At 45.8% G+C, this 13,190-nt stretch overlaps 1 protein-coding gene across 1 annotated transcript; it reads right to left on the bottom strand.

Moving 5' to 3' along the window:
* Positions 1 to 419: 419 nt before the first annotated feature.
* LOC127300718 (quinolinate synthase, chloroplastic) lies at positions 420 to 12,843 on the bottom strand. Its single transcript, XM_051330876.2, has 8 exons — positions 12,127 to 12,843; positions 11,038 to 11,322; positions 10,030 to 10,248; positions 9,726 to 9,905; positions 7,276 to 7,791; positions 6,527 to 6,688; positions 771 to 877; positions 420 to 657 (listed from the first exon to the last, which is right to left on the bottom strand). Exons 1-7 carry the CDS (start codon positions 12,826 to 12,828, stop codon positions 809 to 811), a joined length of 2,133 nt encoding a protein of 710 aa, XP_051186836.1. The 5' UTR covers positions 12,829 to 12,843; the 3' UTR covers positions 420 to 657; positions 771 to 808.
* Between the last annotated feature and the right edge of the window lie 347 nt (positions 12,844 to 13,190).

Below are 13,190 nucleotides of genomic sequence, written 5' to 3'. Positions count from 1 at the left end.
GCCGGCCCGCGGAGCTCGCAACGTGCGCGAAGGCCGGCGGAGCTCGCAGCGTCGGGTAAGGTCAGGCATGGCCGGCGGACCTCCTCATCATCGAAGCGCGGAGAGGCGGACGAGGAAGACATTTCAGAATCGTTTTCCTTCACGCGGTGGGAAGAATCACACTGCCAATTTACACAACGCGCAAGCCGACGCACCAGACATATCGCTTTAGATAGCGCAAACTGCCGCACACACTAAAATATTTACAGCGCGACATACTTTGCAGCGTCTGCTGGAGGACGAAAAACAGGGCTGGCGCTGTATATTGACGGTTATTTTAGCTCAACGCTATTTTACAGCCTCTGTTGGGTGCTGTATATTGACGGTTATTTTAGCGCAACGCTATTTTACAGCCTCTGTTGGAGATGCTCGAGATGCTCTTAGTACGGATACACTGTCGCAATAAGTATACAATTATATTTAGTTTCTTCCCGTTACATGTAAAGCACACAAATCGATGAGCGACTTTATTGTACACATTGTCGCACATTTATGTACTCCTTATCTGACACCCACATGTTGAACATACGCGAGGCAAACATTTTGATTGGGAATAAATCACAACTGGTCAGCTCAGTTTACTTACCCACTGCAAACGCCGCAAGTGTCATTCTGCACCTGTAATATCAGCAACGGAAAACATTTTAACTAAAGAAAACGGATACTGCACCCCACAAATCTATATCAGGTTGTACTCTACTCGGGCAGCACACTGTCTCATCCAGACATACCTGAACGGAAATAACAGGGAGGGTATGAGGAATGGCCATCATGAAGATTTCCCCCCGTTACCATGGATAGCCTGATAAACAAGCTTGTCTGGTAATCTCTTTGTCGCCTGAAATAGATGGAATTATCATAAGCATGGGTCTGGTAAAGCCTAGAAGGAAAATACAAAGGAACGCCACTAAAATTGGCACGTGAAAAGAATATTACTTAGTTTAGAATGTGACATGTTAAGAAAGAAAACCCATTATGTAGACGGCTCCCACCTCAGGCTACTTATAGTTGGAGTAACATGCATAACATTACACATCCTAAGATATTTTGGTGACATGGCATATCAATAAATAAAGAAAAAGAGTAAGATTGTAACTAGCTTAACATCACTCTAAGACATGACAAGTCTACAACATAATAAACACAATGCATGAAACCGCATATGCTATATATGCTACTAATCTAAATTACTCCCCACTGTGACCAGCCTCAAACCCCTCCCCACTGTGACCAGCCTCAAACCCCTGGACGCCACCTCTGGCCTTCCAATCTTGCTGCCATCACATGTTGCCTTCACTGGTGGCCTGTCGGTGGTGGTGGGGCATCCCTGCGTCTTCACCGTGTCGGAGTCGCCTAAAGATTATTCTCTATCGGTTTGCTGATGCCATTGGGCTGCGCATCAATTTTCAGCCTCTACCACCTGCGGTGATCAGGCCTATCGATGCCCTTCACCGCACCTTCCTGTGGAACGCCGCTTAAAAAGCCTATGGGGTGAAGTGCTTGGTGGCCTGGGACAGCATCTGCCACCCTAAGGTTGAAGGTGGGCTATGTGCTCGTTCCCTGTCTCCAAAACGACTCCCTGCAAGTAAAGCTTCTTCATCGGCTCCACACGAAGCCGGTGCTGCCGTATGCGAGCTGGGTCTGGCAAATGCTCGACGGCCCTATCTGTGCTAGGCGCATGCTCCACGCTCATCGGTCCCCACTGGGGGCATCAATTCCCGTTCTCCTCTCCCACTGTGTCAGCTCTGACATCTCTGTCCGTCAGGTTATGGACGGTGCCATCTTGCTCGTTCCGCGGCTCACGAAGGTGGCCGCGCCTGAAAAGGAGGCCCTCCTTGGCATGTTGTCTCCCATGACTGTCGCGGTGATTGTGTGGACGAGCGCAAGCTTCTCCAATGCCGATGGCCAAAAGGGCCGTTCTCTGCATCAACACTCTACAAACTCTGCAACTGCAACTTCGGCAGAGTCACGGCTGGTCACTGGGTTCATTTGGTCCAGCCATGCGCCGTCCAGGTGAAGTTTTTTGGCTGGCTCTTGGCGCAAGATCGTGTTCCCGCACACACTTCACTGCTGAAGAAAGGCATCCTAGAGCCAAGCGAAGCCATCTGTCCCATCTGCAGAAGCCCGGAGGAAACCAGCGCTCACCTATTCTATGGGTGCAGTTTTGCGAGGCAATTCTGGGAGCCCGCCTGCCGACGCCACGGTCAGGAAGTTCTTCCTTTATCCTGCTCTGTTATTGGCACTTGTGCAAGCACCGTAACGGGGTGGTGTTTCACCTGCAGCCCTGACTCCCTCTCATCAGCAAGCTCTGTTGAGATGACGCCCTGCTATGGCAAGCAGACTTCCCCCAGGATACCAACATGAAGCGGCGATGTGGGTTTGCTGTTTCCCTGTAAACCCCTGCTGAGTTTTCTTCTGTATTGACTCTCGGGTTCCATTCTCCTTCCCAATGTAAACATGTATATGAGATACAGGCCTTTGGCCACTTATAAATGAAAACTCAGGTGAAGAATTTTCTGCCTCCCCCGGTGAAACTTAATTAACAAATGTCCTGGAACTGCCCCAGCTCCCTATGGTGACGTGGTTGGTGCAAATCGTGGTCTTGCACAGCAGCGGTTGCAGGTGGCAGGCTCCGCCAACAAAGTTACAAAGGTAACTGGCTGTGCATGCTTAGGGTGGCGGCACTTCTCCTTGCTGCCATGAAAAATCCACTTGTGTGTGGCATGAGTTATATCTTTTTAGCCGGTGGATTGCAAAGGAGCTTAAGCCATGGTGTCCTAGCTTGTCGCTCTGACATTGGCCTCTAATGTGCATCACGAGCGGTTCTATGGATCTGGTTCTCGGGCTGGCTTGTTCGTGAGCGGTCCTATGAATCTGCTATTACGAATTGTCTACGGTAGCCGTGGCACTCCAGGTGAAGGCCCTAGACCTTGTCAGAGCCGACGATGGTGGACACGGCTTAAGATTAAACCACACCTTAAAATCCCTTCAATACATTGGTGCAATCCGCCGATGTAATCTAATCCCTTGAGCCCTTTTTAATAGAAAATTAACCCTAGAGGACCTCCCTACCGTCTTACGGTAAAATGAAGTATGTTGAATACCAGTATTTTCCCATAGTTGATCTTTGTACCTTTACACATACTGCTACCAAATTTTCAAAACTTGACTACACTGAACCCACAAAGAGCTGCATATATGTGAAAGGAGGACCATAATCTTAGATTGAAAAGTAAATGGGAGCGTGAGCCATTCTTTTTTCTCATCATCAATTAGCTTTGTATCTCAAGCTTATTCTCTAATGTGAAACACCTTCGTCGAGCCAATTACCACTACAAACCAGTATGCCATCGACGAAAACCACAACGAACCAAGCAATGCAGCGAAGCGACGCCATCAAGGGTGACCTCTTCGGAACAAGCCATGCGGGGAGAACAAACATCCTCGACAAGACATCACAAGAGACAATCCAAACAACATGACAAAAGACCAAGAGCAGGAGCCCAATGAGCGCACACAACTCCGATGCCATGCGCTAGAATGAGGAGCTTGCGAGGAGGCGCCACGAGTCCAAACGGGAGGCTCTCAAGGCGTCCAAGCTTGCTCGAGAGACGATACAGAATTGTAGTGAGAACCTAAATTGCACGGATACGGATACGGGTATCCGTATCTCGATGATACGGATACGGAAATACGGCATGTTGAAAATGCGCAGATACGAGGATACGTTTTACTATTTTTCTGAAAACAGGAAATAAGTAACATCAGGCCATCAGGGAGCTACAGAAATAGAAGATTTACGAAAAGAGAGAGAGATGGAGAATGAGCTATTGAGCTATATGTCTGTAATCACACTACAAGCATGAGCTACATCATGAAAGGACCAAGGAGGAAGGAGACTGCTCCCTGCTAGTCTGCTACTGCCGCTGGAGAAGTGGAGAGGAGGAATTGAGCTGCTGCTGGGTGCTAGGCTGCTGGGCTGCTGGCCTGCATCGGTGCTTCCTGCTTCCCGTGGGCAAGGCAGTGACCTCGAGTTCTGCTCCTAGATCCTGTCGGTGAGGAGATGACGGTGAGGCGGAAAGGTGGCCGGATCTCCGCCGGCTAGGTTGTCCTCGTCGGTGGCGGCTGGATGTAGATCGAGGGAGGACCGGAGGAGGTGGCTGTGTCAGGGCTCGGGGAAGGCGGCTGTGTCGGGGGAGGAGGATGATGCGAACTGGGAAGGGGATGGGGTCACAGACGGGGTAGGGTTTTTAGTTTTGGGCTGGGCCGTATCAAAGCTGTGTCCAGAACCGTGTCCAGAACGTATCCAAATTAAAAGCAATTTTTTTAATTACCTTAATTTACCGATACGGCCAAAACCGTAGGGATACGGTATCCGAGCCGTATCCGTATCGGATACTGTATCGGACACGGACTCGCCACTGATGCACCGTATCCGTGCTGCGGAGGTGAGAACATCTGAATCCTTGGAGAAGCCACTCATGTCGGTCTACGCACGATGCCTGCCCACATCCACGAGCAAGTCCAAAGAATCAGGAATGGGCACGGACAAAGTTCTACTTCACCAACCACGAACTCAAGCAGCCACACGGGGAACCTCCAGCTGGAGCACGAAGACAAGACCCACAACCAAATAGGGGACGAGAAGTTATGTATTTGGCGAACCTCGCCTGACTACTTGTCCCAAGGATAAGGATAGACCAATAGAAGTTCCAAGCGATCGAGTTACCTAAGTATTTTTTTGACCATGAATTACCTAAGTATTTTGGAGATATCTAAACCGCTGGAGTTCACAAGGATCTATAGTTCTATACCGCAACAATCATGGCAACTAGCATACAAGAACACGACGGTGCCTCAAATTGTAACCTCACTCCATAAGATCATGGAATAGATTGTCGCATAACCACTACCAAGCAGTTCACGAGCAAACCAATGGGAGCTAGCAGTCAACATGTTTGCCATGATCAAGTGTTGAAGGACATCACGGACTGTCCACCACATGAGCAGGAGGGTGATCAACCACGAGGAACCCGCTGGACAGTCCAATTGCTATATTATGTCATGGGAGGTGTAAGTAAGCCAGAGTAGAGGAGGACCACGACCAACAAGTTTGCCTCAGAGGCCGGTGGGAGAGCAACAATGATGCCCTTCGGATGGCTAGAACCCAGGGTGGCCGTAGACTAGGGGTGAAAACGGAGCGGATACGGTCGAATAATAGTGAAACCATATTGTATCCATATTTTTTTCGTATTCGGAATCTGAGCGAATAGTGTGCGGATACAAATTCGGAATCGGAGCCTATCGGTTACGAATACGGACCGAATACGGGGCGAATACGGTTCGGTTGTGGATAAACATTTTGTCGGATCTCTTTAAAAATAAAAATAGGACTCACCAGCGGAGTATTATTAGCTTGTAAAAATTCTTCTACAAATAGAGAATAGATGCTATTAGCGCCCATCGGCTAGAGCTACAACATTAAAGGAGCTGGTGGCCACGAGTGCGGGCTAGGGGAATTAAAAAAGGGTAGGCTTACGATGTTAGGATATATATAACGAGGTCGCCATTTGTGGGCTGGGCTGCAATTTTATATAATGTTGGTCCTAAGATTTGATTTATTAGTTGCCGAGTATTTCATCGGATATTGACCGGATATAACCGTGAAATATGGTATATCTTCTGATAAAGACAGATATTAGTAAAACCATATCCTTTTCCGTATCCATTTACTACTAGCCGTATCCATCAACTATCCGACCAAATCCGTTTTTGCCTTCCGTAAGCCTCCGGTCAGCCGGTCGGAAATAATCCGTTCTGTTTTCACCCCTACCGTAGACTACCCTGCCACAGGCTGGGGCTTACCCCTGCTATAATTGGTTCCCCACGTAAGCTACACGTAAGATTTCAAGTTCACTCTCAAAGTAGTTAAAGATGCTACTATTCATTGTTGAATTTCTTTTGTACCTGGAAATGAATGAGTAACAACTTCAAATTTTGCATTTCTCTAGAACATTATTCTCACGATTTAGTGTATAGATACGTCCAAATTTAGACAAATCCACGACATCCTTTTCGGGGCAGACGGAGTAGTACTTGAGACATCAAAACATGGTTTCCACCGGATATTTTATCATTCACACAAGCTATAGCATATTATCAAGCCTGTTAGGACAAATCCTAGGAAAACTGTTTTTATGATATTAAAACTGATTTTCTGCATAGGAAATCCAAGTTTGAAGTAATCAAAAATAACATGATGAGATGAAAGATAACTAGAAAATCCTTTGCAGACTTGGTCTGGTGGCAGCTAAAACTCCAGCCCAGCATACCGACATGGCATTTCAATATTCAAATATGAAAATGCAGATAATTTTCATTGTATGGAAGCCAGTGGCGTTTCAGTGGAATAAAGCAAGTGAATCAGTAAGGTGTCACGTAAGGTGTGCACCATGAATTAATGATAAAGAGCAATAAGATGGCAGACCTGGAAATGCCTCATGTGCAAAATTGGCTCACACCCAACCTCCGCAACCAATTTCCCATGAGAAGTCTTAGCATTTAATCGAGTAGCCTGATAGACAGATAGTATGTTGTCTTCATCGGGAAGTTGCTGGCAGACATTAAGTAGCGACCCTAGAGAATTCATCTGCAAAAAATAGAACGGCTATATCACGAGCTACAAAAGTAACCTTCGAAAATTTTGGCTGATACCAATAAACATATTATGCTTTACCTGCCATAAGGTTAGATCACAGACTTTACAAGATCAGAGCAACTGAACAACAATGCTAAATTACCAAAATGAACAATTGACATCGGAACTGCTGGCATGAATACTTGAGGAGTTCCAGACGAATGGGTAGACCAAAAGAGGATGAAACACTAATATATAAAAAGAATGAATTTATTCCTAGGACAAAAGATGACAAATATATCCTTAAAAAACATATATATTAGGAAGTTCTTAAGTGATTATTAGCTCCTGCCTGTATATCTTAAAAAAGATTATCACTCTATGGACAGACAGACATCTTGAGCTAGACAATATTGAAGAGTTATATATTGTAATGCACAACATTACTGACAACAATGCTACTGTTAATAAGTAGTTGCAGATTACATGAACAAAATAGCTTCCAAATGAAACAATCAACAAGTTATTGTTGATATTATATTAAATTGATTGAATCTCAAATTTCTAATTATCAGTAGAAGAAAAGGGAGAAAACAGACCTTCATGTAAGGGCATGACGCACAGCCCCCGTGGATAGAGCAACCTTCACCAGAAACCACACCAGGGACAATAGTAATTTGTTCAAAATCATTAGTTACTGAAGAGCCAAAATCATGAGAATCGTCAACAGATGTCTTAGAAACTGAATCTCGTGAAACAGGGAACACAATTTCTACTTCAATGTTAGCACCATATTCAGAAGATTCATAGGAATCAAATAATTTGCGGACAGCAGCAACAATCGAAGTGATCATTCCTGATTCTGTTCCTAACACAAACTGAAGATGATCATCAACATTCCGGTCCAGAGCCTGTTTCAATTTATTTTTAATGAAATCTAAGATATTCTGAGTGGATCCAACAACTCCCATTCCCCTGGTCTTTGCTTCCATGGACAAAGAGAACATTTCTCCTGGGACCTCAAAGTGTGCTGTTAGAAATGCATCACAATATTGCTCCTTTATTTTCTCCACAACTTCATGGCCGAACATATCATGGACAATACAGTTACCATTCTGTAAACATATAGCAAATGAGAAAGAAACAAATCATGAGATGAAAAACAATATAATATTGTACAAAACGATGAGATGGAAGCAACGCTTTTGTGCGACGACAGGCCCAGAGATTCCAACAAATTATACTAATGGTAAACAATCTTGCAAACTGATACTATACAGGTTATATTTTTATACTTATATATACAATTTTGTAGTTACGATGATACAGATTTGTTCTCGGATACAAGATGCATACAAAACATCAAAGACTACCGAATCATGTTATCACACCCATCCAGATATCCACAGCAGTATTTTTCTGCATACCTCTAGAGTCAATTTCGTACCCCAATTTACATACACTTCCTTGCCTTTTTACAACTATGAATATACTCCGGCCGGCATTAAAAACTTGTGGCAGGTTTAGGGAAAATGTAAGCTAAAATATGTCTAGGTTCACTGAACCCCATGGTTTAAGGCGTCGCCAAGTCGTCGCCCAGGCGACGCCTAAGCGTCAGAGCGCCTGCAGATGGCAAGGCGTCGTCCTCGTCTAAGGCTCGTGTCTAAGGCGTCCAGATTCGACCTTTTAGGTGTCCAGGTCGTCGCTTAGGTGGGGAAGGCATCGCTCTGGCAGATTTTGGACGCCATGGACAGGTCGACCTGTGGTGCTGTGGAACGTGCCCCTCCGACTTTGCTTGTGGTGTGCCCGTGAGTGAATAGCTCAGATCTGACGGTACAGTATGTGAACAGTCCAAGTTACACTATTTACCAACAGTGCACAGGTGCAGTGTTGTAACTACAGTGCAAAGTCCATAGTGCTTCGTCTACAGTACAGAATCTTGACCTCTAATTTCTTATCCAACGGGCCAAGTTAGCACAACATAGGAACAGCAAAGTCAGAGGAGCTCGTTCCTCCTGGTGCTTGCTGCTTGCCTGGTTGCTGCTTGTGCCTCTGTACTAAGGCGTCGCTTCGCGCTTTAAGCACCTAGGCGTTGAGGTTGGGGCCTGGGCGCTCTCGCCGGCTTGCCGACGCTACTCGCTGCTGGATGGTCGCTGCTCGGCAGAACAAGTATCTCCAGCAGTTTGGACCTTTGCCGCTCGCCAGATCGAGTATCTCCGGCAGTTTGGACCTTCGTCGCGCAGTCGCCGACTCACGAAATCACGGCCTTAACTGGCGCCATGGATGCGGCACTGACTAGCAGGAACAACCAAGTGAAGCGAGGATGTGGATCAAGAACAAAGCGGAAAAAATGAATTGCCTGTCTGCTTCTCACGTGAACTAGGCTGGGTTAGTGGGCTTTAGGATACACATAGGTATAAAAAAAAGTGTTTTGCTCCTTGGCTGGGCGGACCATGGCCCAGTTTTGCCCTAAAGAAGCTCCGCCAGTGCGCCCCCCACCCCACCCCCCCATCGTCTTAAACCTCCTCAACGCCTTACAAACCATGATTGAACCCGCGACAAATAGTTAGGGCTAGAGGGAGTACATCTATTTTGGTAATTTTTTTCTTGAATGCTATCAATATCACATATACACAAAATAAAAGTTTTGATAGTCAGTAAAAAATATTATATATTGAAAAGACAACCAAAACTCGTAAATTTTTTATATAGAAAAATCAAAATATCTCAAATACAGAGAAACTCTGCTGCTTAACAATTAGCAAGTTAAAGCAAAGATTTCAAAAATCATAACTGTTAGAATAATGGAAGTCCCAAAAAAAAAGAATGAAAAATAGTTGGTTGACTGTAAGGTCATTAAAACTGAATTAAAGCAGAGATGTAAGAAACTAACATGTAAAAGGAGAGATTGGAAGGAATGTTTTATACTAACAAGCATCAGATGTTTGAATAGAGCACTCACGGTGAGGTTCATTTAACTGCATTAAAATGTGCAAGAAAGCATGAATAAACTACCGAATCTGGCACAAAGGTACATAATCACACAAACCTGATAGTAATGTAGACGTGGTAGCAATGAACTTATAGTTTTTCTGTTGTGATCTGGATGTATCTCAGCAATCTCTTCCTCTGACATAATAGCCATTCTCTTAAATAGGTCTGCTATGTTGGCACCCATATAGGAATCAGGACCGTACCAGACATTAAGATCTGGTATTTGGGAAAATGCCTAAGAGATAGATGGATAAGGGGAGCATATTGATGTAAAAAGATAAAAATAATTAACCTTGTTGGAAAATAATGCAATATAAATCCACCAAGAAATATAATATTGATACAAAGAAAATGAGTACCTGTAATATAGTTGCAACAACATTGGAAGAAGTACAAGTTATTGTAGGAACAAGTTCATGAGAATGAGCTTTTGTTTCTAGGGACGTATTGATATAAATAACATGTAAAGAAGGAGAAGATCTTGATGCTGCCTTGAGAAAATGTGTATAAGCAGAACTCGAAGCAGCATCTGCCAAGGAACAGCCAATTTGCTCACTTGACATTCTATAAACACCAACCTGTGTAACAAATCCGTAAGTGAGAGATACAGAATGAGAGGGAGAGAGGGGGTGTCAAACATAGATGTCCTTTCAGAAAGACATAAGCAGTTGTGGGTTATCAAAACATTGGGTATTCTAAATATGCCGGCGTCCGATAATAATTAGGTTACAATCATCTAAGTCACCAGTATTGACAGGTTTTATAATGCCACGAATGCGGTAAAATAAAGAGTGTGGATTTTGTACACCCACATATGGGTACACGAGTTATCATGTCCACATGACCATCTTTGAGATTCATGCAAATTATTTGAGCAGCTCATTGTGAAACTGGGTTGTGTAGACATATGCAAAGTGAGAGCGGAGAGAGATGGTGAGTTCTAGACATGAGAGAGAGAAGGCCGACAAGTAGCGCTGGAGAGGGACATGGCAGCCACATGTGTTATCAACTTTTCAGAGATTCTATTTTGGTAAACGATCTCGCGAAATGCAAAAAAATCTCCCAGGTTCGATGTTTTTCCGAATCACCAAGCAATGTGTGGTTGAGATAGCTCGTGTACCCATGCGTGGGAGTACATATGCATTTCCGTAAAATAAAACTATAACAAGTTAACCAATATAACAAATCTTGTCAAAAGTACAATGTCATATGAAGGACCCAAGTAACACTATTGCAACCAACATGACCTATCAAAGTATATATACAAACCCCCTAGAGCCTAACTCTTGTGTTGTGCTGTGTCCATAATGATAAGTACGAAACTTCTTAAAACTTAGTGAAAGTCAATGATATAGCTGAAAAAATACCTTATTAAAGCCTGCCTGATCAAGTATTGCACGAACATTTTCTGACATAAAGTCAACACCTAGGACAGCGATATATTTGCATCCTGCTTCAGCCATCTGAACAGCACGATCTGCCATTACCAACGAGTCAGATATGTGAATGTGGGGCCATTGACTCTTTGCAGCAGTTAGTACGCCTTGCACCTCAGGATCCATATAGAAATGGGCCACAATCCCAATTTTTCTCTCCATAAGGGTGTTCACAAGCTCGGCAATTTTGGATTCGTCAGGCGATAGAAACATTGCCTGCGAAATTAACAATTAAAACCAGTCACCAAGTCTTTGTACACCATGAAGGAACAATGAAGTAAAAAAATCTTAACCTATCTTTCATTTGTTACAGATTTTTAATCTATAAACTCATGTAACTGTTGATACTTGATGCTTGTTACGGACTCCTAGCATCAAGCGTAATAATTGGAGACATCCGTATTACGCTTGACACTTAGAAGTGTTGCGGCTCTTGTAGCCAAAGTACATAGTTGCTTCTTTTTTCAAAAGGAACGCCCTTCCATTGCCAGTCAGGAAAGAACAAAGCACGCTTTTGTTTTGTAAATTGAAATATATGTGGTGTATATTCGGCATTTAAGGGCATGCCCAACTGAATTTTCCCTAAGCAAGCCATCAATAAAGCAACAGAAAGTAGAAGGTAAAGGTGAGGTTTTTTTGCGGGTAAGTGACGTTGACACCATTTGATAGTGGCCATTCTTGACCATACACACAGCCATGACCACGAGTCAGTTCCTTTTCGCATGACAGATTCTAGAAAAAGGAAAAGGGGGAAATGGAAGAACCAATAAAAAAAGCTAGCTTTAGATGTCCCGTATAATTATAGTGCAAAAGTTAAATTGGCACCCAGCCTTGGCAGATTCTACACGTCGTATATTATTCAAAGCAAGCCACTGCTTTCTTAGCTAGTACTTATTTCTTAGTCAAAAATGTCGCTGATTTCCAATTTGTGGAGAAACAGATACGTCTTTTCAATGAGATGCTGAGAAAAGCCGAGTGATTAATAAAGGACGTAAGCCGAAAAAAATAAAGAGAGCGCACCTGGGCTTTGGCGTAGCTTCCCTGCGCACGGACGGCGCCGTCGCGGGCAATGACGAGAGAGGGGAACGGGTCCCCACGGGGTCTGCCCTCGCGCGCCGCGATGGCTGCCCGCGCTAGCTTCTTCATGCCGACGAGAACGTTGTGCCACGTGTTGGCCCGCGACCTGGCCCCCGCGGCCACACCGAGCGGCGCGAGGTCGGCGGTGTCCACGTCGAGCACCTCCTCGGGGCGCGCGCCGTCGAGCGCGGAGACGAGGCAGGAGCAGTAACCCCGCGAGAGCTCCGAGTCGGAGTCGGCCGCGAAGAGCATATGCCCCGCTCCGTCGCAGCTGGCCAGGAGCCAGACCTGCGCCACGCACCCCATGACGCGGTTGGCGGCGACGCGGTCCGCCTGGGTCAGCCGCGGGAGCGCGGCCGCGTACGCGAGCAGGCGGTGCGCGCGGTCGGCTTCCGGGAGCGCGCGGAATTCTTCGGAGATTCGGCGTAAGCGGAGGCGCGGAGTAGCGACCTCGTCGTCATCGGAAGCGGCGGGGAGGGGCGAGAGTGGAGGTGGTGAAGCGTGGGAATTGGCGCAGCAGACGGCGAGGGAGGCACGGCGGCGAGGGAGGCAGGGCGAGGGATTGGGTGGAAGGAGCAGGTTGAGGTTGGGCGTCTTGGCGAGCGTGACCAAGGAAGCGACGGCGGCGAACGTGGAGGTGTCCATGGAGATGGAGGTGGAGTGGAAGAGGGCACGCGTTTTTATTTATTGAAAAAAAAAACGGGTGGAGGAGGCGGCGCAGGGCGGCGGCGGCGGCGGCGAGTCAGGGTTTGGAATCGAATGGGTGCGCGCGGCTGCACACACTCTTGCCGTGCCGACCGGGGAAATTTATTATTTGCCCCTGTTTATTCTGCCACTTTGCCTTTTGCCCTTATTTAGTTGGTGCTTTAGTTTTTGCCCTCATTTACATCCACACTTCACCATTTGCCCCTACTAACCCGGGCCTACCACATAAAGACCAACAATGCCCTTCTTGACTCTCTTGGAGAGAAGCTCGCTGACGGCGCCCCTAAGGCTGGCCATAGTGC

Source organism: Lolium perenne, chromosome 5, assembly GCF_019359855.2.
Source record: "Lolium perenne isolate Kyuss_39 chromosome 5, Kyuss_2.0, whole genome shotgun sequence".
Taxonomy (NCBI): domain Eukaryota; kingdom Viridiplantae; phylum Streptophyta; class Magnoliopsida; order Poales; family Poaceae; genus Lolium; species Lolium perenne.
Note: the sequence above shows the minus strand (reverse complement) of the source record. Positions and strands in the feature narration are given on the sequence as shown.

What these genes read in the sequence shown, in the direction of transcription:
- LOC127300718 (XM_051330876.2), bottom strand. Translation starts at nt 12,828, where the DNA reads ATGGACACCTCCACGTTCGCCGCCGTCGCTTCCTTGGTCACGCTCGCC. An exon ending in ATCAGGCAGGCTTTAATAAG is followed by an intron (nt 10,249 to 11,037) that starts GTATTTTTTCAG and finishes TTTGTTACACAG; the next exon opens with GTTGGTGTTTATAGAATGTC. An exon ending in CGTCATGCCCTTACATGAAG is followed by an intron (nt 6,689 to 7,275) that starts GTCTGTTTTCTC and finishes TATTTTTTGCAG; the next exon opens with ATGAATTCTCTAGGGTCGCT.